Source organism: Pogona vitticeps, chromosome 2 (assembly GCF_051106095.1).
Source record: "Pogona vitticeps strain Pit_001003342236 chromosome 2, PviZW2.1, whole genome shotgun sequence".
NCBI lineage: Eukaryota > Metazoa > Chordata > Lepidosauria > Squamata > Agamidae > Pogona > Pogona vitticeps.
This window is the reverse complement of record NC_135784.1, coordinates 249,006,431-249,034,261: the sequence shown is the minus strand read 5'-3', so window position 1 is coordinate 249,034,261 and position 27,831 is coordinate 249,006,431. Positions and strand designations below refer to the sequence as shown.

The window sequence follows — 27,831 nt, the reverse complement described above, 5'->3', positions numbered from 1 at the left end:
ATGGTATAGAGCACCTTGCCTAGTGCAGAAAGGAAAAATGCTAATCTGAATTAGATCAATTTTTAAAAATATCTTGAAGGTCTTCTGGACTCATCAAAACTTAGTTACTGCTCCCCACCCCATGAACCAAGAAGTATATGGGGGGAGGGGGCTGCCTACTGTATAAAATACTTACATTTTGCCTAAAACCTTGTACACTGAGCAGTTGTACACTACAAAACAAATAACTACTGCTTCTGCTTTAAGAAATTCATTCAAAAACAGAAAGTAATAGATTTTCCAAGTATAGGTATCTTTGTTGACCCACAATCCAACAAATCCTTCAATTGTTATGCATTAACAAAGTCCTGCTAAATGTTATGCAGAAGAATTTTAGAGATTTTAAAAAATGAAACTTTTTTGCTTTCTTTTAAAGTATTTCTGGAATTTTGATCTGAAAGAACATATTTATCACATAAAAAGAATACACATTGTTGAGTGTGGGAAGTAACCATCTGATCCCAATTTCATGTACAGTAAATGTTTTAGGTGGTTTATAACATATAAAATGATGGTATGATTTCTACAATTTAAATATTTTCATTTTCCTCTAATCTTTAATTCCTACCTCTTTCACATTGTGGACCCGTGAATCCATACACGCATGCACAACGGTTGGGTCCAATGCAACGACCACCATTCTGGCACCCACTTTCACAGACAGCTGTGTTTTACATAAAAACAAACAAACAAGCATACACATTGTTACTTAAAACTGAAAATAACATATTGAACACTTGCACAGAAAATTAATAACATGTTTTTATTATTATTCTAATACTGAACATAGTAGCCAAATGAAGTGTGAAAGAGACCTGTACAAATTATCTGTTTCCACCACTGAGACATTTTGAGCTTGCTTTGAAGGAACAAGGTAACTGGTGCAGCAATTGGAAGGGAAAACAGAGAAGTGTGGAATGAACAAATTCTAAAAGAAATTAATCACCTTGAATACATACTGCTCTATCTGAGCAGGGACTCTAATTCTCAAGAACCTACTTTATCGTGAAGTGATTAAATTGAACAGCATGCACATATTGTAATAAACAAGTCCAGTGAAGGTACTGAAAAAAACTATTTTTCAAGGCGAGATTAAAAGATAAAGGGTTACATCCTAAAAACAGAAATAGTCTCTACTGAAATCAATGATTCTGTTGATATTAGGCATGATTACTCATATGCTGCTGACACTAGTAAATATGTCACATTTGTTAATATATTTGGTCTTGACCTCAAAGTTACCATATGAGAAGATATAGTGCACTGACCACAAATGTGGCTAAATATGTGAAAGTATTTTGTACTAGCTATTCACAGACTGAGTAGCAGAAGAAAGGAGAAGAGGACTTGTAAGAAGATCATACAAACATAACTGGGAGAATGTAACATGGATTACATTCCAGTGTTTAGAAGTTCATAAGCTCCAGGAGCACTAAGGTCCAAAACAGATCATTTTCTATACAGAAGAATAGTTCAAAATACATGAACTGCAGGAGGAATCTGTAACCTATAATTTATTTCAAGAAAAAGGAAAACATATGTGATGTTTCCCTCAAATAACTACATGGGAATTCAGTTTGAAGATCTTTCTAAAGTATTTCTACCACACAATGATAAGACACATGAACTCACTAGTCCATTATGTAAAAACAGCACCCGTTTCTTCAAAGAGACATTTCTTTTACAGCCCCTAAAATTTCTGACTAGGCCTCTAAGAAAACAAGCGTTTACATACAGCAGAACCTTCTTCTCTCCCCTCCTATCTAGACACCTCAGGGGACACAACATTTTTCTGCAGTGCCAAAGTGTCTGGGAATGGAGGGGACAGAAAGCATACATGCAGATAGCAGAAGGACATCCAAAGTAAAGGAACTAACAAAAAGTCTGCATTGACAAGATCTAAGTTAAGCATAGCTTGGCTTTAGTCTATGAGAAAGGGATAAACAATGTAATTAATCTACAAAATTAATCCACTACATTTGGTAAATTAATGGCTATAGCCAAAACCTTGTCACATAGCTACAGAGCACAGTAGGAATGCTGTCATAAGCAGCAACACATTATCACCACTTAAAAGAGTCTTTGCTTCAATTTCAGATTATGCGCAACTTCATTTCTTTGTGCCTGGGTTACACACTACCTGAAACTGAAAGAGGGCCTCTTTAATATGCCACTGCTGGTGATGTCATCTCTGCTACAGTGGGATACTTACACTGAAGGACACTGGCTAACTTCTTGAAACAGGTTCTGGGTAAATCAAGGCTCACTAATTGTTTGGGGGCCACAATATTGTGCTAACAACATTTTAAAAGTTCTTGACATGTGCCAAGAAAGGGAAATCTTGTGATTCTTGTCACAAGATTATGCACTAATTTTGCTCTAACATTTGTAACTACAGCAAAAGAAAATATTAGTAAGCAAATGGACAGAAGGGCATTAAGAAGATAATGCACTGTACTGTATATTAAAGTGAATATGAGCTGTCAGAAATGAATCACTCCAGCCATACCTGATCAACTCATTAAGCAAGAACTGTGGTTTCCAACCTTGGGTAAGCCAGGCGTTCTTGGACTGCAATTCCCAGAAGCCTTCACCATCAGCTGTGTTGCCAGGATTTCTGCGAGCTACAGTTCAAGTACACTTGTATTACCCAAGGCTAGGAACAGACGATAACAGAAATAATATGGATATAGTATACCTTCGTTTCAGCAGAGCGTTTGATCAGGTTTCCCACATCATTTTCAAGAAGAGAGAAAAATGTTGTACACTAATATTGTTAAGTAAATCCACAGTTGGTTGAATAATCACACTAAAGATGGTGAACTAGTTGTTAAGCATCCTACTGAAGAGAAATCTCAGATGGAGTGCTGCTGGGGCCTATCTTAGGCCAACATTTTTGTGACATTTAGAAGAGCTGGATCAGGCTATAGAATGACTGTTTATCTAATGTGAAGATGACACAAAGCCAGGAGGAACAGCCAACACCACAAAAGAAGAGATCATAATCCAGGCTTGAAGACTGGGCCAAAACTAACAATTCAACCAAGATAAAATTCAAAATGAGACCAAATTCAACAGAGACAACTGTAAAGTCTTGTCTTAATTGCTTGGCTGTAGGATGGGGAAGACACTGCTTGACAGCCTTGATATACAAGAAACAGCCAACGTGAATTCAGCCATAGTGAATCACAAGCTGAACATGAGTCAACCTTACCTTCAAGGTTACAGGAAACAGGGGTTTTCTCTATCCTACAGCAGACCACATTTGGAGTCATACCATCTTCGTACTACAAGACATTAAGAACACTGACGAACTACAGCATTTCCAGATGAAAGTAGCCAATATACTCAGGGATCTGGAAACCTAGTCCAGTGAAGAGTGGTCAAAAGAGCTGGGTATGTTTAGCCTGTAAGTTTTTAATCTTACAGCAAACATATGCAGTAGATTCCCCTCTACTGAGGACTACATTTCTTTTTTACACCCTTGCTTATCTGAAGTTCCCATTTCTTAAAACACATTATCTGAGAACTGACATTATTTGGGGGGGGGGGGGAGTAAGCCCTATCTATTTGAAGATTTTTCATGTACACAACTGTCTAAGTGATTCATCAGTTTGAAACACACTTGCTGAAATCCCGTTGCCAAATGCAATGGGTCACAACTAGAGAAGGCCTAAAAATCTACAAGTTCCATTGTTTCAGTGGCCTTACTGTAGTTGTTTGTTTATTTAGTTTAGCTCATTAGCAAAAGACATTAAACAGAATACAGGTTACATTTAAATGACAGTCATAATGCTAAAACAGAGGAAAAAAGAGTTAAAGGAAATTCATAGCTTAAAATCATTATCCATTAAATCTTTCTTATTTTACATGCAGCTGTGAGAAATTTTGCACAGGTAAGTGTAATCTGGGGATTAAGACCTAAAAGCAGAACTATAATTGGGGCTTATTACATTAAGCAACAGGATTTCAGTCACTACGACTTTTGAGCTGATCTGTCTGCTTATTTTGAAATCCTTGTAAATGATTTTTGTAGGAGCTACTATTCCACAAGCTTTCCTTTTGATTTAGAGATACAATAAGATGAAATAATGTGGAATTCTTTTATTGGACATGCCTGGAAGTGAAAGGAAAGTCCGATGCTGTAAAGAAAAATACTGCATAGGAACCTGGAATGTAAGATCTAAGAACCTTGGTAAGCTGTGTGTGGTCAAACAGGAGATGGCAAGAACAAACATTGACATCCTGGGCGTCAGTGAATGGATGGGAATGGGCGAATTCAAATCTACTATTGTGGGCAAGAATCCCATCGAAGAAATGGAGTAGCCCTCATAGTCAACAAAAGAGTGGGAAAAGCTGCACTAGGATACAATCTCAAAAATGATAGAATGATTTCAATATGAATCCAAGGCAGACCTTTCAACATCACAGTAATCCAAATTTATGCACCAACCACTGATGCTAAAGAGGCTGAAATTGACCAGTTCTATGAAAATTTAAAAGAGCTTCTAGGACTGACAGCAAAGAAAGATGTTCTTCTCGTTATAGGGGATTGGAATGCTAAAGTAGGGAGATAAAAGGAAAGTTTAGCCTTGGAATTCAAAACAAAGCAGGGTAAAGGCTAATAGAGTTTTGTCAAGAGAATAAGGTGGTCATAACAAATACTCTTTTCCAACAACACAAGAGGTGACTCTATACATGGAAATCACCAGATGGGCAATACCAAAATCAGACTGATTATGTTCTCTGCAGCCAAAGATGGAGAAGCTCTATACAGTCAGCAAAAACAAGACCTGAAGCTGATTGTGGCTCTGATCATCAGCTTCTTATAGCAAAACTCAAGCTTAAACTGAAAAAAGTAGGAAAAATACTGGGCTAGTCAGCTATAATCTAAACCAAATCCCTTATGAATACACAGTGGAAATGAAGAACAGATTTAAGGAACTAGATTTGGTGGACAGAGTGACTGAAGAACTATGGATGGAGGCTCGTAACATTGTACAAGAGGCAGCAACAAAAACCATTCCAAAGAAAAGAAAAGGCAAAAAAGCAAAGTGGATGTCCAATAAGGCTTCACAAATAGCAGAGAAGAGAAGGGAAACAAAATGCAAGGGAGATAGGGAAAGTTACAGAAAATGGAGTGCAGAATTCTAAAGAATAGCAAGGAGCAACAAGAGGGCCTTCTTAAAGGAACAGTGCAAAGAAATAGAGGAAAATAATAGAAAAGGAAAAACCAGATACCTGTTCAAGAAACTTGGAGATATTAAAGGATAATTTTGTGCAAAGATTGACATGATAAAGGACAAAAATGGTAGGGACCCAGCAGAAGCAGAAGACATCAAGAAGAGGTGGCAAGAATACACAGAGGAACTATACCAGAAAGATCTGGATGTCCCAGACAACCCAGATAGTGTGACTGCTGACCTTGAGCCAGATATCCTAGACAGTGAAGTCAAGTGGGCCTTAGAAAGCATGGAGAACAACAAGGCCAGTGGAGGTGATAGCATTCCAGTCAAACTATTTAAAATAGTCAAAAGGCCGGAGTAGAGGAATCCCAAACCAGAATTAAGATTGCTGGAAGAAATATTAACAACCTCAGATATGCAGAAGATAACACTCTGATGGCAGAAAGTGAGGAGGAATTAAAGAACCTCTTAATGAAGGTGAAAGAGGAGAGCGAAAAAAAATGGTCTGAAGCTCAACAAAAAAACTAACATCATGGTCCCATCACCTCCTGGCAAATAGAAGGGGACGTTATGGAGGCAGTGACAGAGTTTACCTTCCTGGGCTCCTGATCACTGCAGATGGTGACATCAGCCATGAAATTAAAAGATGCCTGCTTCTTGGGAGGAAAACGATGACAAACCTAGACAGCATCTTAAAAAGCAGAGACATCACCTTGCCGAGATGGTTTTTCCAGTAGTGTTGTATGGAAGTGAGAGCTGGACCATAAAGAATGCTAACCGCCAAAGAATTGATGCTTCTGAATTGTGGTGCCGGAGGAGACTCTTGAGAGTCCCCTGGACTGCATGGAGATCAAACGTATCCATTCTGAAGGAAATCAACCCTGAGTGCTCACTGGAAGGACAGATCCTGAAGCTGAGGTTCCAATACTTTGGCCATCTCATGAGAAAAGAAGACTCCCTGGAAAAGACCCTGATGTTGGGAAAGTGTGAAGGCAAGAGGAGAAGGGGACAACAGAGCACGAGATGGTTTGACAGTGTCATCGAAGCTACCAACATGAATTTGACCCAACTCCAGGAGGCAGTGGAAGACAGGAGGGCCTGGCGTGCTCTGGTCCATGGGGTCACGAAGAGTTGGACACGACTTAATGACTAAACAACAATAACAAAAACAGTATAATCCATAAAGTGTGAAAAGTATCAATGACATTAGGAGACCTGCTTCACTGTTACAGTTTAGACTGAAACTATACAGTAAGAAGGCTCCAGTGTCTTTACAACTTCCTCAAGCACAAGCTAGAAGTGATTTGCTCTCAAAGTTTTGGGGCAGTTTTCCAATCATAGCTTACAGCTAGGTTCTGAAAGCATTCAGTTTTCCTGTGCCAAAACAACACAGAAGTAAGGAGTGAATAAATCATAGGAACCGAGGTGAAAAGAAAGAAAAAGGAGATAAATTTTGAAGCATGCTAATACTGTCTCCTCATATAACAAGAGAAAACACATAAAATGCACTGTAATCTCAAGCTCATTACTTTCGCTCACCTACACACAGCATGCCTCTCATTGTGACATATGCGAAGTGGATAATTGTGGAACAATGTTAATTAAAGATTTCAAGTACAGCCTATTTAAACATTAGTAACATTTTGACCATCTAAAATAATATGTGTTGAACCTCCAGTTTACTCCTTTCTATACCATCTTCTTGCCCTGCTATCCTTTGCTGATCTGTTACCCTACAAGTGGCCAGCGTTCTGTGACTAATATGGAACACAATCTGTCCCCATTGGGCTGCTTTTAGGGATCTTCCTTCCCTTAGAATTTTTCTGCAAACTTTGGGATTTTCCCATGACTTCTGACATCTCCCTTGTAGGTGAGGTTTTCAAACTGGAAACAGAAGGGATTATATTCCAACTAAGTTTCACTAAAATAACTTCACAGCTAATGACAAGATTAGATCTTTGTTGATATATACCTCACTGATATATAATGAGGGGCGGCAGCAGAGAACTATGGAAATGTAGGTGCTGGCTTGGAATAAATGAATTAACAGTTAGGTTCTGAAAGCATTCAGTTGAAAGGATCAAGGAGATCAATGTAACATCATAGAGGAAGAAATGCAGCAAAGATGGAAGACATCAACAACAAACACAAACAGTGTAAGGAAGATCTCTGAGGTAAGAAACAAAAGAAAATAGGCTACAGTCTTTCTCATTGATTTCCATCCATATCACTGTCCCAATGGCCATTAAAGATTAGGTATACATTCAGAATTAAGACCAAACTATTGTTTGGTATTACATGCATGAACAAACCTATCACTGATTTTACATTAAGCAAAGATCAACTCTGATTTTTAATCGTAGTTGAAGAGCAAACTGTGGTTTTCCAAGAACTCAGATAGAAATTTTGAAATTGAGACACACAGCGAGCTTGTAGTATGAGACTATGTTAGGGTTCTGAATGCAAAACCAAAACATGGTTTGTCATTATGTCTGAATGTAACCTAGGTATCTATGATTGCCTAAATTTCTGTTTTCACAAGAGAGGAGAGAAAAGCAGCTGCACCTGTTCTGCTTCTTTTCCTCCACAAAATTAGGTAAGTAACAGCTGAAGATAAATATAGCACAACTTGGGAGTTGTGTGAGGCACCATATTATCTATTCAAGTATTGTTGCCAGTCCTCGGTAGACAAAGGGATTAGGAGCTCTCACACTGGCCTTTGGAATTTCTGAATTCTATCTATGGAGATCAAAGCCTGCATTGGAAAATAATGCTGTTAATTACTTTTTCACTAATGCATTTGTTGTCTGCAGAGCCTGTGCAGAGGGGAAAATGGGTTATACATCCAGCAAATCAATGAGCACTCTGCTGCCTGTTAGTTCACAAATCATCCTCTACCACTTTTTGGCAGATTATATTATTTTTGAATGGATATATATATTTGAATTTTAGTTTTACCCCTGTTCTACTCCAATCAATTCCCCCTACCCTCAGCCTATCATCCCAGTAAAACAAACAGGCTTTTGCTATTCCCGAAAACCTTATTTTTGTTGGTTGTTGTGGGTTTTTCGGGCTTCTTGGCTGTGTTCTGAAAGTGGTTCTTCCTAACGTTTCGCCAGTCTCTGTGGCCGGCATCTTCAGAGGACAGCAAACTGTGCTCTGGGTAGCCTTGAGAGTGGGTGGAGTATTTATGGCTGTGAGAAGGCTAGTTTGTGAGATAGGCTATTGTCCTATTATTTTTGTTGCTTCCAAGAAATTGGGCTTCCTGGCAAGTATGGTGTAATAACTCGAGGTCTCCAGGTGGATAAATCTCTTTTCAGCCTAATTTAAACGCCATGCTAGTGTTGTTTCAAAACCCAAGAAACTAAGGATGTGATCATAAAGGGAAACAGAAATCATTTGGATTGCTTGTGGAGCAGCCTGATGCGATCTATTCCCTAGAGATTATATGACATAAAGGGAGTTGTACCACAGCCCAACGCTGATTTGTACCAAAACTGAATATTTTTGGTTCATCTGCAGGGCTACTACTTTTGGGGGCTGGGCTGGAGCAATTCCTCAACAGAGAGAAGGGTCACCTTAAAACACACTGCTCCTGCAAAGCGACTCTTTCTGGTGCAATCAGACATATAACTTTCCTACCATCTAATCCACATCCTAACTCTATAGAGGAATTAAAAAGCAAAATTTCCACATTTAAAAAAAAAAAAAAGATTTGATTCCTCATCTCTGAAAATCCTATTACAGTCTTGACAGACCTGTAATGATATGGGTAAGAATTTCTATGTAACTGATCTTTTTTGTATACCAACCTAAAATATAAATCAACCTCTCCTTTACTGTCTATAATTTTAGACATCACAAAATCTCCAAAACCATGCTGTAGACAAGTGCTCCTTCACATATAACAATTACTTCACTGAAGCCTTTACACTGAATTTTCTCAACACATTTTAAAACCCCAGCATTCTCAGAGCAGACAACTCATTGAGTCTATTAATGCTACCCAAACAGAAAAATAGCATTTTAAGCTACATTTATATCCCAGCCTTCATCTAAGCAAGGGTGGATAAACATGTAGATTTTTGTTGCAATCAGTTTCTCATTTCTCCAACCCTGCATTTGTTTCAGTTTAATTTAATTTATTTATATATTTAATATATTTTTACCCCAACATTCTCCTAAGAAAGGACTGGAGGTGGTTTATATCACTAAAGCAAAATATTAAAGCTAAAAACTGTGAATTATTTAAATATTAAACTAATTGATACCATTATATTAAGAATGTTAGATAAAGCATGAGTGAAACAGATGTAGAAGAAACAAAATGCAAACAATCTTGTTTTAAAACCTTTCCTAGACAGCCAGTCAATAAGGAAAAGCCTGCCTGAAGCGAAAGGTCTTCATTTGCTTGTGGAAGGACAGTAGCAATGGGGCCAGCCTGACCTCCTGTGGGAGTTCCAGAGTCTCAAAAGAGCACCTGTGAGGATGCCGGGACAGAGAGAAAGGCCTCCCCTGATGACCTTAACAACTTGGCAAGCTCATACAGGGGTCTGAGATATCTTGAAAAAGTCCTCCTTAAATCCCACATTACTAGACAACTATTAGGTAAAGGTAAAGGTAAAAGTTCCCCTTGACAATTTTGGTCCAGTCGTGTTCGACTCTAGGGGGTGATGCTCATCCCCGTTTCCAAGCTATAGAGCCAGTGTTTTTGTCCGAAGACAATCTTTCCGTGGTCACATGGCCAGTGCGACTTAGACACGGAACGCTGTTACCTTCCCACCGAAGTGGTCCCTATTTATCTACTTGCATTTACATGCTTTCGAACCGCTAGGTTGGCGGGAGCTGGGACAAAGCAACGGGAGCTTACTCTGTCACGTGGATTCGATCTTACGACTGCTTGGTCTTCTGACTATGCAGCACAGGCTTCTGCGGTTTAGCCCGCAGCGCCACCACATCCCCCCAACTATTACCCAGTCTCAAATATTGTTTCTGGGAAAGGTACTGGAGTATGTGGTGGCTTCTCAATTCCAAGGAGCCCTGGATAAAATGGATTATCTAGATCCATTTCAATCTGGCTTCAGGCCCAGCTCTGGGATGGAGACAGCTTTGGTCACCTATGTGGGTTTGTGTATCCCTGTTTGTTCTGCTGGATCTCTCAGCAGGTTTTGATACCATCGACCATGGTATCCTTCTGTGTTCTACATTGGCTTTGATGCTTCCTGGAAGGCAGAACTCAGAAGGTGGCAGCGGAGGACTCCTGTTCAACATCCTGGACACTGGCCTGAGGCATTCCTCAAGATTCTGCTTTGTCCCCCATGATATTTAACATCTAAATGAAACCACTGGGAGAGACTTCCAAAGTTTGCAGTTTGGATATCACCAGTATGTTGACGGCACCCAACTCTATCTCTCCCTTCCATCAAATTCTGAGAAAGCTGTCAGTTCTAGATCAGTCTGATATCAGTATTAAACTGGATGGCAGCAAATAAGTGGAAAGTTAGTCCAGATAAGACAGAGGTGTTCCTAGTCAATCAAAAAGCAAATAAAGAAACAGGGATGCGACCTGTGCTAGATGGGATTTCCCTCCCCTGGAAACCTAGGTCCGCAGCTTGGATGCATTATTGGATGCCCAGGTTTCAGGATGCCCAGGACTGTATTTGCATAGTTTAAATTAGTGTGCCAACTGTGCTGATTACTTGAGATGTCTGATCTGGCTACAGAGGCATGCACCTTGGTTACATTCCGCTTGGATTACTGTAACACACTGTACATGGAGCTGCCTTTGAAGGCAGTTCAGAAACTTATTTATTTATTTATTTATTTATTTAATTTATATGCCGCCCACTCTGCCCAAAGGTCTCTGGGCAGCTTACAACAATTAAAATTCAATGCAATAAAATAAAATGATTAAAATACAATTAAGATACAATTAAAATACAATTAAAATTGCCATCATTAAGACCCACAGTTAATGTTATTTCAATTAAAAGCCTTCTGGAACAGGAAGGTTTTGACCTGGCACCGAAATATCATCAGTGTCAGCGCCAGGCGAATTTCAGTTGGGAGGGCGTTCCATAGTCTGGGGGCAGCTGCCGAGAAGGCCCTTTGTCTACAAGCCATCCCTCTTACCTCCTTGAGGGATGGCTCTTTCAAAAGGGCCCCCTGGCTAGATCTTAACAGCCGGGTAGGCTCATATGGAAGGAGGCGGTCCTTCAAGTATCCAACTTCAGCTGGTTCAAAATGCAGCAGCCAAACTGCTGACCAGGGCCAGTTATAGGGAGCATAAAATGCCCCTGCTACAACAAATGCCCTGCTAGAACAACTGCTACTGTTTTGGGGCCCAAATTCAAAGTGCTGATCATTACTTATACAGCCCTATACGATTTGATTCCGGGCTATCTGAAGAACCGTATCTCTCCATACGAGCCTTCCTAGCTCTTAAAAGTATCAGAAGAAGCCCTCCTCTCAGTCCCGTTGCTATTGCAGGCATGTTTGATGGGGACACAAGAGAGGGCCTTCACTGTGGCTACTCTTTTAATTTTTTTTTAACACTGTGAGTCACCTTGAGTACCTCCATCAGGAGAAAGGTGGTCTATAAATGAGACAAATAATAAATAAACAAATAATTTCAGTATATAACTCTGTTCTAGTCTACTCATCCATTCATCAGGAGCAAATCTGCTAAGCTTGCATCAAAATCTGGATGGAACAAATTTATCACCCATCTCTACCACTAAGCTTAGTGTTTTCTCTCAACAACAGCTCCCAGCTGGGTGATACACAATTTTTAGTTTAAGGTCTCTACTGAGTTTCATAACTGAAAAGCACTTTGAATGCAGGTCCTCTAGTTCCCCATGCAACAATAGCCACTGTGAAACAAGAATGACTGGAACAGACCTGATTATCAAAAAAAGATACTTACGTTGTCCACAGTAGGTACCAATATAGCCCTTCTGACACTGGCACTGGTCATCAAGACAGGTGCCACCATTCATGCACCTGATATTGCACTGTTGAACTATAGTGAAAAGCAAACAATTTTGAATTGCAAAGCATTCATGATAACAGATTTTTATAAAAATTAAGATTGTACACATGACATTAAAAAGTAAATATCATCAAATGTATTATCATATGTTAATACTTTTGCAACTGGAAGAACTTTGCTCTAATCTCAATACTTCTAGCTAGAGACTTTCAGCTCATGAACTGGCTGCTAAATTCTAGCACATACCTAACTCTTCTTACCCAATCTATAAAATATCTTTTCCTCTCCCCCTCCCACATGCATTCTCTTTTCAAATCACCCCAACATCTGGTCCATGGTTTATGTGTTCTGCTGCATATGTTGTTTGGGATAAGGCTTTTCTAACAACTAGATAATGTACATAAAGCACTCGGTTTTCTGCTGTGCCTGTGGAGTTTCCTTATCATTATTTATTTTATCCCTTTCTTAACTTTCCCCCATACTGTAAGTATGGTGAAAAATTTATTCCTTCATATTCTAATATTATCCTTATTTCATTTAATTCATTCACTCACTCCTTCACTCCTTCTCCCACTTCAGTCCTTTTTCCTGCTGTTCCAGATTCACAAAGTAATAGTTAAATTGGAGCAAGCTGCATCATGCTAAAGGAGGTCACTTAAGGTCGCAAAGAGATGCAATATGCCATTTGGTACAATCCTCGCATCCACATGGCATACACATATCAAGTGACCTTAAGCAACCCTACTTATCCCAATCCATAAAGGGAAGAAAAAGGAAGTTTTCTATGATACATCACGGCTGCCTTAAGACATTTTATTTAATGTTTTAATTGCTTCCTTGTGCTTCTCCTCCACCAGAGGAAGTTTTTAATTTCCTAATATACTTAAGCATCTAAGCTGTCTGCTTAAGCCACTTAACGATGTTGGGAAAATGAAAGTGGGTGGGAAACTGAACGCAGCAAGCTGCCCTTTGGTTCGATCCCAGCCACTGCACATGATAGAACAGAACCAAAAATGGAGCGAACCTACCTGTACCTAAAAACAGTAAACCCTGACAGGGAGCCAAAGAGACATGGTTAGGAATGCTGTGGAAATGGGCAAGTTCATGTTGACATTTATGTCATGTGGTCATTGTGAAAAGTAACAAACTAGCCTATCCCCAGAGCAGATTACACTGGGTGGGCATTCTACAGACTAGAGGTGTGCAGATTTATGTTTTTTGAACCATCTTCCTTCCTTCTTTCTTTATTTATGTCAGCGGACCTATGGTATTTTCACCCAATAATGGACAACATCAAGAGCATTTGGCGCAGCTAACATTAAAGTTTCCATAGCACATGTTGAGGATCATAGGATACACTAAGATAAATGTGAAGTTGCCTGTTCTTCTTTGTACTTAAAAGGATTGTGGGTGTAAAAAATTTATTTTCTTAGCTTCACCTAGGCTTTGCCAGCTCCAGTTCATAGCTACCTAAGTGATTTCCAAGTAACCCAGTTCGCCATGTGAGCTATAGCTCTCAGAATTCCCCATGCAGCTTTATTGGCTGGGGAATTTGTGAAGTAGTTGTCCAGAAAAACAAATATATGCATTTCTACCAGAGACATACTTTGTCTCACTGACACTTAAGTAGCAAAGGATCAGAGAACAGATCCTCAGACATTGGTCTCTGCTTGTCTGGGAAAGGTACCTACTGGAAAATGCAATTCCACCTCCCCCCCAAAAAAAATTAAAAACAGAAATGTATTAAGATATACTGAGGTAAAAGCATCTAAAGTAAAAATATTTAAAATAAAAATATTTTTTCAAGACTTACTAGATTTTGATCCACAGGTAGGTAATATCTGTCCACTAGAGCAAGTGCACATGTTAGGACGAGAACAAAATCCGTCACCACAACTATTTCTACAAATTGCTGTGGAAGAAAAGAATCCATTTAAACCTTTGTAAAACTGTTAAAGAAATACTGGCAAACAAAACAGATGATTTGCTTCAATGGGCAAAATATACAAACATGTAAGCAACCACAAACACATTGGCTAGAATCCTATTGACAATTTACACTTGCATACAGGAAATCATAAAAGTCTTGACTGTAAATTGCCACTCATTAAATAGGAGGTGGTTAAATTCCTGGCTATGCCCTTGATTGCACAATAATGAATGGTAATTTGTCCCCTCCCAAATTATGCAATATCCCTTGTGTAAGAATAAACTGGCAATAGAATTTTCATCCTGGCTGTGGATGATTGGAGATGCAGTTCCACACATCTACAGGCATCAGACTGGAGATGTCTGGAAAAGATTCATTGCAATTTTGTTATGTGTAATTCACTGCTCCTAAAAACTGAAGTGCAAAGAAAGTGATAGACTTCAGAATTTAGAATGTATCACAAAAAACCACAAAATCCTATTTCGAAAGGAAGAGAGGTATTTAAACTATACAAGGATAGCAAATTGCAGGGCAAATTTCCTCATGCTACAATTTAACATACTTCTGAGTCTCTTTGTGTCAAAATTCTGTTGCTTAGTGCAGTAAATTACACTAGAATCAATGGTGATTTGATGAGTCAACTCCTCTATAAGTTCCATTGATTCAAATGGTCCTATCTTAACTGTGACTTACTTTAGTACATTACGTCACAGTTAGGGTACACCCATTAGACTCATGAATCTTATGGAGGAGTTGACTCACTAAATCCTCATTAATTACTGTAAATGGCACTATTCTAGTACAATTTACTACACTAAGCAACAGGATTCAGGCCAATGAAGATTAATAAAAATTACCATTCACAAAAGAGAAAGCGAATATATATTGCAGTCAACTTAAATTTTACATGTTTCATTAACAAATGTTTCTGCCAGAAACCTGCAATAGAACATAAAGGGCATCCTTTCAACATATGAACAGGCATTACAAACAGAGTCCAGTGATCTTACAACCATTAGAAAGCAAAATGCCAGTATCACTTGCCTGTGAAATCGTGAGGAAAACTTAAGACCATCATCTATGACACTGGTTCTTAACCTTGGGTTACTCAGGAATTTTGGACTGCAACTCCCAGAAGCCTTCACCACCAACTGTGCTGGCTGGGGTTTCTGGGAGTTGTAGTTCAAAAGCATCCAAGTAACAAAGGTTAAGAACCACTGATAATATTCAACATTGAACAACAAAACAAGGCCCTCTTCATCTATGACTACAGTTTTATCCTGAATAAACACCAAAAGGAATCTAGGGACTCTTCAACAACCCGTTGAATGTACTAGGAAAAAACTTTTTAATCATGCCTTTGTCCTACTCAAAGACTGGAACAGGTATTTAACAGTACTACTGCACTACTAATGCAGAAGCTGAAAATGAGACCCTATGATCAGTGTTGTGGTTGGCTCATGGGACAAGGAAAAAAGGGCACCCATCTTTCAGCTTGGCCCAAGGGCAACAAGAGGTGTTTGCATTTGAATTATGGTCTTGCACCAACACTGGAAGCAGAGCATTTGATTTTATGAACTCTCAATGCCCAAGTGCTGCAACTCAGTTTATGCCGTACTGTGCACACTAGGTACAAGACATGTATCCAAGGCATGTCAACTCAAGATAAACTCAAACTATCCGACAAACTGCACCAGAGCACAGACAGAGTTCTTACTCCTGTCCTCTGAAGATGCCAGCCACAGACTGGTGAAACATTAGGAAGAAAAACCTCAAGAACACGGCCAGACAGCCTGAAAAACCTACAACAACCATCGGATCCCAGCTGTGAAAGCCTTCAAGAATACATTGAAATAAATCCCTACTGAGTTCAATAGTACCTAATCTCTGATAAACTCATATACTAAAATCATGAAATACACATGTGCTGAAAAAATAGGAATCTGAAATCTTTCCTTTCTTACCAGAGATATAATGGATGCTAGATAATGTTAATCTGTGGGGAATGAAGAACACTTTAGTTTTACATGCTCAGATGCCACGTAACCTTTTTAATATATGTTCCAAAGGGAATGTAGGGCTCTGCCCTGGAGAGAGTAAGCTACGGTTCAACTAACTCCTATGTTTTTATCAATGTCTATCAACAGTCAGACCTTTAACCACAACAACAAATGTGGCTGAATAAACAATTGTGCTATTAAACTACATTTTCAAAAATTCAATCTCAATGTGCTATGACCCCATACACCAACAAAAACAATGAATATTCCTAGGTGTAAAGTGACTCCGATGTCACTTGGTTACATGTTCTTTATTTAGAAATTTGAAATGTATTTTGCCTAGAATTTGGGTGTTATTTTTTAAAGTGTAACACTCATTATGTGAGTTTCTAAAATAGCATATTAATTTTTATTACCATATTGTCATGTTGCTGTTACAGATACTGTGAGCTAATATCTGTTTCTTAAATGCAAAATGGAAGCATGAAGTTATCAACCACACTAGATAAATTCTTAACCCTTAACTTTCTTTTTTAAAAAGTAGTGACCTGTTAAACTCCTGAAAGACTTTCCACATGGATAATTAACCCGAGGTTGTAAAATGTAAAGTCAAACACTTACGAACAATACACTGGTTTCCCCCAGGGAGTGTTTTCCATCCAGGGCAACAGTAGGAATGGAATCTGGAGCCACACACATTTGGCCTGTCATATGTAAACAAGTGTGTACACAAAAATACAGGTCATTGAAAACAGACATTCAAATTTCAGCTCTTTAGAAAAAAACATTTACAGTGTAGAAAGACAACAAACAAGGTATATTTCACAAAGTCCATGCATCTCTTAACTAAACAGATATTTTCACAAAATCCCACCATCTAAAATCTAAAAAATGAGGTGGGATTAAATAATAAATTCATTTCCATTTTTAAACCATTCTGCATGCAGAGCAAAGAACAATCAAACAAACCCATGCTTTTTGTATCATCTTTACAAATAATGAAAATTCACACCAAAAACAAGAAATCACATTTCCATCCTGAGCCAAGAATTACACCTCATATGAAAAACCGATTGATTTACAAGTAACACACTAGAAGGATTTAAAAGTGGAAAGGTTCACTCATGCATTTTATAACCTAGCCTTTTAAAACCTCCTTCACCCAATCTGAACATGCATGTTTCTTCAACAGACTTTAATTGAAAGAACCTCTTAACAGTGCTGTACCAAAGACCCTTAAAACATCATCATGAACCTGAAGTAATAACAGCCACATGCTGTATTCCAGCTAGGGTCATATTTATTTACACATGCCTTTTTCCTTCTTTCTTCTTCTTCTTTTCTTCTTCTTCTTTTTTTTTTTTGCAAAACCCAGATGTTTTAATTCGTACACCAATCTTAAGAAACAGAGTATCCTTTTCAAAATGCCTCTAGTGTTACAACTAACATTTAAATCTCAACAATCAGTAAACATTAAAAGAGGGAGAAAGAACACTGAGTGAAGACATTTACAAATATTTGGGTGGAACATTTGAAGATGAATGCAAGGAGGTGTAATGAATATCACAACATGGATAGGGAGAACAATTTGTATAAAGATTAGCTGGTGGCATATAACTGCTTAACACAACAGGTTATTGAAGGGAGGATGATCAGTAGACCTGTGGTGTATCAGTGGTTGCAGACCATCGCATAGTGGCTGAAATCCTGTTGCTTAGCGTGGTTAGATGCACTAGAATAGACCAGCTGAAGCACTGGGGATCTGATGAGTTAACTCCTTTGTGTGTTCCATTGATTCAAACAAGCCTACTCTAGTTGTGACTAGACAAGGCCTATTTGAATCATATTGTCATATCTCCATTGATTCAGTGTGCCTACACTAGTTGCAACTTACAGTCAATGTTTGGTGTTCCTGCATAACAAAGAGAGACAGAGAGAGTGAAGTAATGGTGCTTATTCTGTGGAAGCCTATGGAGCAGTATTATAAAAAGACAAAGGAAACCCACTTCAGTTTCAAAGTTGTAGCATTCCATCATAGATGCCCACCTTTGCTCTATGAAAGGCAGCCAACCACAGAGAAGTATTTCATAAGGCAGAAAATTTAAATACCTCTCCATAGCATAATTGAGGAGGGGGTATTTCCTGGTTTGGTAATTTGACAGGAAAAGACTAAAAAGAGTCAAGAATGTGGTTGGGCCCTAGATTTGACCTTGCCAACAGTCACAAAGGATCTTCTGGTGGGCTGCAGACATATGCTTGCAATAGTGTGCAAGATTAGTACTAGTAGGGTGAACCATCAAATCACCAAATCATAAAAGGCTGCCTGAGGTGAAAGTGAGTTAGTGGGTCACGTGGATCTGATCTTGGCAGTTAAACCTTGGAGAAACACCAATCAAAAGGCAGGTATTAAGTTTTATGAGGATAGGACATATAAAGGTATTGTAGCCAATCTATAGTTGATAGTTGGTCAGAGATCAACAAGTTGTGAATAACCTGTATTAGAAATGGAGAATGCTCAGATTGTTCTGAGATTAAGAACATTTACATGGGAGTTGTATGGTACTACTTGAAGAAAAGTGGGTAGCAGAAAGGGGACTGTGGTATTTTCTGGCCAGCCAGAAAAGTGATTGGAGTAGATTATTGCGGAAGCAGGAGGTGAGGAGGAAGAGATGAATGCACATGAATGGAATAAAATTTGGGGCACAGAGTGTCAGGAGGCCATTGTAGAAGTACTGGTTAGGTTTTCCTCTTTAAGAATGAGAATGTATTTATAAGGGATGCAAAAAATTGAGTCGCTCAAAGTTGGGTGATGATGATGATGAAGATGAAGATGATGATGAAGTGCCCTCAAGTCTATTCTGATTTACGCCAACTCTTTTCAGGGTTTTCCAGATACAGAATATTCAGGGGCAGTTTACCATTCCCTTCTTCTCAGATGCCCTGGGACTGTGCAGCTTGCCCATAGCCACAAACGCTGGCTCTACTCATAGGAGGCACATTGGGGAATAGAATTCCCAACCCTTAGCTCCACAGCCAGATACCTAAACCACTGAGATATCCAGCCAGCCCAATATGGAATGCTTCACAATTCGAGTAGCAGAGGGCAAATGGGGATAATTGTAAGGAAGAGGTAGCTGTAAGTTTTGAAAAAGAATAAAGACTCTAGAATTTTGAGTTGATTCTATAGTAATTCTCCCAGAGGTTGCTGAAGGGACTGCATGGACTTATCTGAGTGTGAAGAAAAGCCACCAGAAAAGGAGGGTCATCTCACTGGCATGCAAACTGTACATAAGGTCCTGCCCAGTATGTGTAGCCTAGTTCTACAAAGGCAGCAGCCAAGAAAGTAAACCAGTGTCTGGCCCGTAGCCCTTCAGACTGCAGGTGGAGGCTTGGATGGCAGAATGCCCACAATGGGGGAAGAAGAAATCCTGTGTACAGTACATTAAAAGAGAGAGAGAGAGAGGCAAAGAGCAAGTTAGGCTTCTCCTGGCATCTAGCTCTCTATGTTCCGAATTTGATTCTACCCCTGCCAAGCCTCACCTGGCATGTGTAGTGGTAGGATCCAGACACAGATTTACACCACCTCTATTGCTGTTTGTGAGAAGTAGGTGTTAGGTGGGTTGGAACACAAGGACAAAAGAAGCTGAGCCAGTCCCGTGGCCCAACCAGCCCGGCACTGCCAAGGCAGTGGGATCGATCTTTAGCGTCCCAGGCAAGCGCAAGTGGGTATGGGTGTGTAAGCGCTGCTTTCCTACCCCCTGAGTACGTCCTGCTGGCCTCTCCGGCGGACTCGGTTGGTGGTGCCGGCGGCGGCGGCAGGCGGGGAGCCTCCTTCCATGCTCCCCAAGAGGGGGTATCCGCCGCTGCTGCTGCCGGTGCCGCCCCCGCCGCCGCCGCTGCTGGTGCTGGTGCCGCCGCCGCCGCCGCCTTCTGCTCCCTCAGCGGCTCGGAGCTGCGGCTGCTGCTGCTGCTTCGCCTGCCCAGCTGCTCCTTGCGCCCAGAGCGCCACACAGCCTAGCCAAAGGAAGTAAGGCTGCAGGCAGAGCCCCCGCGGTCTCCCCATGGTGCCGGCAGGAAAAGCCCGAGGTGTCGCCGCGAGCTCCGACTTGCTCCTGCGGGAGCCCCGTCGCCTTGGCTTCTTCGCCTGGTCCGGTTTCCCTCCCAAGGCGAGCCCGGCGCCGCGCCTTCTGTTGCTGCCGCTGCCGCTGTTGGCGGGCTGAGGAGTTGGCTGGCCTCGTCCCCACCTCAGCAAGAGGTTGTGCTGGTCGTGGGGGCCAAGGGAGTCGCTGCCTTCGCTCCGTGCTGCATCCTCTTCCTCCCCCCCCCCTTCCCGAGCAAGTGGAAGGCGCGCCGATTTCAAGGGAAACTGTCGAGGAAAAAGGACGGAGGCGCGCTCCAGCGCTTCCAGGGAAGAAGGAAAAAAAAAGACAAAAAACGGGCGGGTGTGCGCGGAGCTCGCACGCGAAAAGGACTCTTTGAGGCGGGCGGCGAAGAATCCGGAATGCTCCCCTCAAGTGGCGCGGGGCGGCGTTGCCCGCCTCAGGAGTTAAGAAAACGAACGAGGTGCTGGCACGACTAAGGCGAACGAACTCCAGGCAAGTTCAACGAGGCTCCCCAAGCGGGGAAAAGGTTGGGGGGGGGCAGGAAAAGTCACGGCTCGCTTTCTACGCCGCCGCTACACCGCTCCAGCGGTACGGAAAGGCAGCTCGCCGGTGCGCGGCCCGAAGAATGAGGGGAGGCAGGAAGGAAGGCGGGAGGGCGGAGTGGGGGGGGGGAGAGAGAAAGAGAGATGGAGGGAGGGCAGCCGCCTGCTTGTCAGTGAGGAGCAGCCGCGCCGCGCCAAACACGTGGGAACGCAGCCCACGGGAAGAAGAACAGCCAGAGAAAGAGGGGAAAAGGCGAGAGGCAGCGTCGGAGGTGAAGGCTGGGAGGGAGGAAGGGAGGAGCGGCCGAAAGCTGCGTGGAAGAAAGCGGGGAGGGAGCGCGGCACTTGTGCGAGGGACGGCCGGCTGGAAGAGACTTGGCAGGGGAGGAGTATTATTAGAAATAGGGTGGCGGGGAGAGGGACGGAGGGAGGGAGGAGGAGCCGGCGAGGCCGGGAATTTGGAGGGGGCGCTGCTGGGAAAGTCCGCCAGAGGAGGAGGAAAAGTTGGGCGTCAATCGAATCAATAAGTCAGTCACCACGGCGCATTGCCGCCCGTTCACCGGCGCCCCCCAAGCCCCACCCCAGCTTTGTCGTCGTCGTCGTCTCTCCACAGTTTGCCCCAGAAGGCAAGCTTTCCTCTCCAAATTGGGGCGGTGTGAGAAAACCGAGGAGAAGGCTCCCCTTATCGCAAACCCCCCTCCCCGCCCCTTCGTGGGTTCTTCCCTCGGCTTCCTCGGACAGCGGCACTTGTAATGAAAACTTGTGACGGCGAGAGCCAGAAAAGGTTATCTTTCGGAAAGGGCTATTTTCACCCGCCCCCTCCCTTTGCTAGGTCAGAGGGCCTGAGGTATTTGGTCTGACAGAGATATTCCTGAGGTCGCTGGTCAGGGGGAAGCGGGGAGGGGGGGAGAGGAGGGCGCACACGTCCGTGGCACGCACGAGATCGCTTAATCTCCAGAAACCTGACGGGCGCAGGACGACGCCTGGACTAAAAGGAATCCAGTCCGTAGCCACTCATGTCCACGAGAGCGCCTCAGGCGGTCCGTGCTGGTCAGCGAAGGTTGCAGTGGGAAAGAAGCAAGCGGGAATTCCGTGCAATACTCCAGGAAGGTCCATATCTGGAATTCCAGCGGACATTTCCTTCCCCCTCGCTCCGTCCTTGCTGGCCCCAGGTGTCCTGCAGTTCCTTGGGCTACAGGCAGCCTTTTCGTAAGATAAGGGATGCAACTCTCTGGCCACTCGCCATCGGTCGCCAAGGTTCCGTTTCCAGAGAAGCAGCGCCGAGTTGCTTCTCCAATGGAAGGAAGAAGACACTGAATCTTCTACTCTTTTATCAGACTGGAGTTACCAGGATAAACGAAGCCAGCACATGGAAACCTGCTACCTCGAAGAGCATCCTAGGACAGGCTAGCCTTGTGTTTCTTTTACAGCAAGAATGCCATTGTCTATTTCCAAGCAATAATTGCAAGCTGCAAATTCCCAGAAGATAGTCTGATCAAGTGACCAATTCATGTTAACCTACCTTCCCAAGAAAGAAGAGGCTTATGGTGGGAGAGCAACCCTAATTGGCCCAGCTGAAAGTTTTGTTGTTGTTTGGTACCAACAAAAAGACATATTTAAAAACATGAAACTGTCAGTCATTGCCAAAAAAAAAAAACCAAACCCAATGGTGATGAGTAGAGATAATATCAATATTATCTGTAACAACTCACATCTACACCAAGCAAACAAATGTGTATCAGGGACACTTAATTAAGAACTATGTAGACTGCAATAAAGGAATAAAGCCAAGAATTGAAATGGCTAGAAAAACTTTTATTAAGTTGAAGAAAATATTGTGTAACAGTTTAATATATCTTTGAGACTAAAGATATTAAAGTGTTGTTGTTGTTTAGTCGTGGCCGACTCTTCATGACCCCATGGACCAGAGCACGCCAGGCTCTCCTGTCTTCCACTGCCTCCTGGAGTTGGGTCAAATTCATGTTGGTGGCTTTGATGACACTGTCCAACCATCTTATATTCTGTTGTCCCCTTCTCCTCTTGCCTTCACACTGTCCTAACATCAGGGGCTTTTCCAGGGAGTGTTACATATTGTCAACCCACTATATGGGTATGAGGTTTGGCTTTTGAAAAGGAGATGCTCAAGAGAATAAATACTTTTGAAATGTGGATGTACAGAAGAGGCCTTCACATACCATGGACTGACAGAATAAAGAATAAAGAGGTACTTCATCAAATAGAAAAATGGAGTTGATTATTAAGAAACACAAGCTGCCATATCTTGGGCACATAATTCATTATGGCAAATCTAATATACTGCAGTAAGTTCATAATTGAAGTGAAGATCAAAGGTAAATGCAGAAGAGGTAGAACATTAATTTTGTTGATGACTAACCCAGAGACTGGCTGGACCTTAATAAAGAATAACTAATTCACATAGTGTGAGAGGGGTGGATATTCCAAGATGGTAGTCAACTTCATCAACTGAGACGCACCAGAGAGAGAGAGAGAAAAAAAAAAAGTTTAATGGATCTCTATCTATGAGGGGTGATTAGCTCTACCAGAAGTCTTAATTGAGCACTTCAATTAAATAGTCAGCTGTTTTCCCGATCTTTATTTCCACTTTCTAATTTCCATTCAGAATATATTTGTTAGACCAGTGACTGAACTGCAGAGAACAACAGAGGCCTGGTCACTAGCATCTAGATGCTGAATGATGCATATTTTTGCTTAATTGGAGTATGTGGGGAAAGTCAAGCTCAATAATAATGATGCTTCCCAAACAAGGAGATGTGCTACAAAAAAATCTTATTATCACGTACATAATAGTAGTATAATTCTGAGAATACAGATGAGCCCTAGTCCAAATTAAGTGTTGCTTGCAAAAGTAATAAAGTCATAATGTGGTGTTTTCAAGGAGCTGTGTGAACTAGTCTAATTGAGCCCAACCACGCCAAGGGTCAATCTTTAAGTGATGCATAAGTGTGGAATAATCTAGACAGATTCCACACTGGCACTTTAATTCGAAGTGACATACTTGCATTGCATATGAACCCTGGCACAGAAGAGATACTTTTTCTGTGGCTTGCACATTAAATATAGTGGCTTGCACATTAAATATAAATGCTTTAAAAAAATTACCATGTCAGCTTAATCAAATTCACCCTCACGATAATTACTTAGGTCTAGTTTGGGCAGGCTTCAGCTTTTGCACAACTCTTTCAATTTTTCACTAGAGTCCCAAGGCCCATCAACTATGGATGAAGATTATACGTGGCATCTAAGGAGGATGGGGCCAAATGAAAAATGTTGTCTTCAGAATGGAGCCAATTATTTCCTGAGCCCCACTTGGGAAGTTTCACAGATCTGTATCTAGAAATAATGGCATTTATATATGCTAATAACTTGACCGAGGAGAAATAAGCTTTTGATTGTTGCTGCCTGTTGTTAAGTAGCTGGAAGTCAGAAACGGAACTTGATCTACTGAGAATCATCCAGCTTAGATTACCCCCTCAAGGTAATCTAAGCAAGCCAAAAAAGGAAATACTTAGGGGAGTGGGAAACCAGAAGGGAGCATAATATCAGGCATAAAAAATTAAACACTCAAACACTCCCTAGTATGTATACATAGCGAAGAACAGAACTCAGTTCTTGCACTACTCTGTAAATGTTACTGTATAACGAAAGATGAAGTTCCAGGTTTGTTCCAGGTTCTTCAGTGATCTTTTTGGAATTGCCAAATGATATTGCCCATGCATTACTTTATAAAAGACTCTTTCTCAGCACCTTTTTCTCCCTTCCAAAGCCTTTGCTTAGTTTTTCAGTAGCTTGATAGGCAAACGCAGGTTCAGCAGTGAAGTCAGTATTGTGACTAGGGTGGAGTAACAGGCTTTGTTCTAGGGTACTAAAATGAAGAGGACATCTGAATCTAGAGGTGAATCAACTACTGATTACAAGGAATCAAATGGTAACACTTCTTGACCCTATTCACTTTCCTTAAAAAAAAAAAAGCATACATTTTCTCTTTTGGCTGGATACTGTGGTGCCTGAACTTATTTTGTGCCTCTCTGTACATATGTGGTCCTCTGTCTTGAGTGGGATGAACCCCTTTCATGGCCCAGGGGCCCCCCGCTGTTGCCTCTGGGATCCTGGGTGCCCAATAGCACCTTGTCTCACTCTGCCCAATCCTATCTGGGTGCATCTTCTGGTCAATGCTGTCACAGGCTGCTTCCAGCATTCTCCTCTAGATTGGATGACTTTCCTCCACCAGTACGACAGCCGCTCACCTGCTGCTGAGATTATTTTCTCCAGATAGCATGTGGGGATACATGATCCATTGCAGTGAGGCATTCCCCTTGTGCAAGCACACTGGCAGTCCCAGAATACTTTGCTGTACCAGGATTTAGGCTTTGGCTTTTAGCTGCTGATCTAGAAACAGCTGTGAACCAGCCAAGCCATGGAGAGTGCCATGCACAGGGTTTTTGGCCACTGCCATAAGCTTCGTAAAAATCCTTGGAAAAGCCATAAATGACACTGAGTGTTAGGTTTAGTGCACCAAGAAAAAAGGCTGCTTGCCTAGTATAAATGCATAAGAACAGAGTGCTGTCCACAGAGTGCTGTCCTCTGAAGATGCTGGCCGCAGAGACTGGCAAAACGTTAGGAAGAACAACCTTCAGAACATGGCCAAAGAGCCCGAAAAACCCACAGTGACCATTAGATCCCGGCTGTGAAAGCCTTTGCAAATGCATAAGAACACTTCTTAAAAGGGGAGCAAATTAACCATTTCTCTCATCCCACAGTATTTACAGTTCTTCATAGATCAGGCAAGTATTGTGACTGCTAACTTGTCACACTACTTTCTGTGTCTTTCACTGTAGCAATGGTCAGGCCTCCATAATAATATCATGAGGCAGTTGTCCCTAACAGTGCAAAGTAGAGCCTATGGACTTGTTTATACAACTAAGATTCAAAAGTTGTTGTCTCAGAATTCTTCTCCAAGAGGTTGTTACTATAAGATAATGAACCACGTCTGTGGGAATCATTCCAATTTTCTTCTCTGCATCAGTGTTTCTAGTCCATTTTTAGAACTCACCTTGTCTCTCTGTTTTCTGTCACTGAAAAACATGTTCTTTGCAAACTGTATGTTGTAATCTGGGTGTCTCAAATCTTTCTTCAAAATAGTATACAAATCACTATAACTTGCCTTTGTTTCTGAACTTTACAGTAAAAGACTGCTTAAATAATTTCCTGTAATCTTGCCTTACTCCCACTTTGCCAAAACTATGGTGAACCTACAGTGCTTTGATCTTTCAGTACTTATTCAGAAAAGTACAGTAGGAACACAGCAAATCCATCTGTTTTCAGACTTTCTTTATAATTAAAATATTTCAAATATATGTTAAAACAAAATAAATGACATCACTTCTTACACTCTTATCAATGTCACATTTTCAAATCACTGACTGTGAAGCCCCAGGACAGGGCCAGGAAGTATTTGTGGGAGTGCCGTCACTCTCATCTCCCTCTAAGGAAACTCAGACCTCTCCTCCACCTTCTCCACCTAGGAAGGAAAGTAAGGAGGTGGACACTAAAGAACTGCAGGAGCTGAAAGTCAGAGAGGGACAGAAGCACCAAGGGGTGGATACTCAGGACTTGGTCTGGGGAATAAAAGGGTTAAATGTGGTGGTGCAAACCAGTGAAGATTTGGCGGGAAAAGGGGAAAGGTCGATAGAGGCGGGGCTAGGAGATATAAGGGAGAAGCGGGAGGACATCCCGGGCGGTTGGGAAAAGATTTGGGTCCAGGATCCCTGGACAGGGAAATGGGAACAAGTGAAGGTTCCTCATGAGGAGGCTGAGTGGCAAAGACGCCGGGGGCAACAACCACGTCCTTCCTATTGGGGAGAGACGGAGGCAAAAGAGTGGAGACGCCGTCTTCGTGAAGAACGTGAGGCGGTGGCGAAGGAGATCAAGGCCAAGAAGACATGCCATCTTGCAGAGCTCCAGAAGATGGGAGTCTTCCCGGACCGTGGCTGGCCAGTCCGAGAGGGAGTTCACCACTCTGGGGCTGGAGCGGAGATGAGGAGACCTTACCGCTACTAATGGGTGAGGAGGAAGGAGGCGACCCCACGATGGCAGAGAAAGTTTTATCTGGACTGTGGGAGTTTGACGAATTAAACCCATTTGTTAATGATGTTTGGACACCCTTGCAGTCAAGGTTTCGACAGCAAGAGACATTAGACTCTGTTCACAAAGAAGTTACAGTTAATGTTGGAACGTTAATAAAAGAAGACCATGTTGCTGAAGTTAAACCGTCTCGTACTTTATTGGGTGTGACAGAAGCCCCTAATAACGAACCCTCATACTGACAATGAAAGGTTTAGTGATATATAGCAGATGCCCATTATTGTAGAATAGATCCCTCAACGAGCATCAACTACAATTAATGAACTTAGAGTGAGAATATGTCTGTCAAAATAGGTATGTTATTGTTGTGTGGTATCCTTTTGGATTACCAAAATGAATTAAAGATCTCCATCCACCTCAGGTCTTGCAAACAAAAGTCCATCGCAAGCAGACATCCTGGTACAAAAATAATATGGCAATACACATACTGTAGAACTGAGGAGAACTGTTTATGTCTTGTGTTTGACTCAAATTATGAGATTGGAAGAAGTCAGAAGCTACTACAAGCATTTGGAAGTGTTCACTTTTTTAAAAAGAAGCAAAGAAACAATACAAGTGCCTTTCTTACAGCATAAATATTTCCATTTGCTGTTGATAATAAAAAGAAAAAGAAAATATGACAAGCCACTGCACATAACCAATTTATTACAAGAACCAGCTGCTATTTCAAGTGGTGTATATGGTCAAGGCAACATGAAAGCATTCTCAAGCTGAGATAAACAAGTGGATGGTGCCCTTTCAGCACCATCACTCCACACAAAGAAGCTAAACATCTTGGCAGTTAAATTTTAATTTAGATCTTGTGATGGGATAGCATTCTGTGTTGCACTTGAAAGCAGCAGGCTGACTTAGAGGGG

The 27,831-nt window shown here is 41.5% G+C and overlaps 1 protein-coding gene across 1 annotated transcript in view; it reads right to left on the bottom strand.

The window, feature by feature from the left end:
• The window catches only part of FBN2 (fibrillin 2), a 226,226-nt gene extending 205,570 nt beyond the window's left edge, over positions 1-20,656 (bottom strand). Inside the window, exons 1-5 of the mRNA XM_072992394.2 lie at positions 19,902-20,656; positions 16,768-16,850; positions 14,030-14,128; positions 12,151-12,246; positions 608-703 (exon numbers count right to left, since the gene is read on the bottom strand). Of these exons, the coding sequence (XP_072848495.2) occupies positions 608-703; positions 12,151-12,246; positions 14,030-14,128; positions 16,768-16,850; positions 19,902-20,209 (682 nt within the window). The 5' untranslated portion in view covers positions 20,210-20,656. The remainder of the gene's footprint in view (positions 1-607; positions 704-12,150; positions 12,247-14,029; positions 14,129-16,767; positions 16,851-19,901) is intronic.
• Between the last annotated feature and the right edge of the window lie 7,175 nt (positions 20,657-27,831).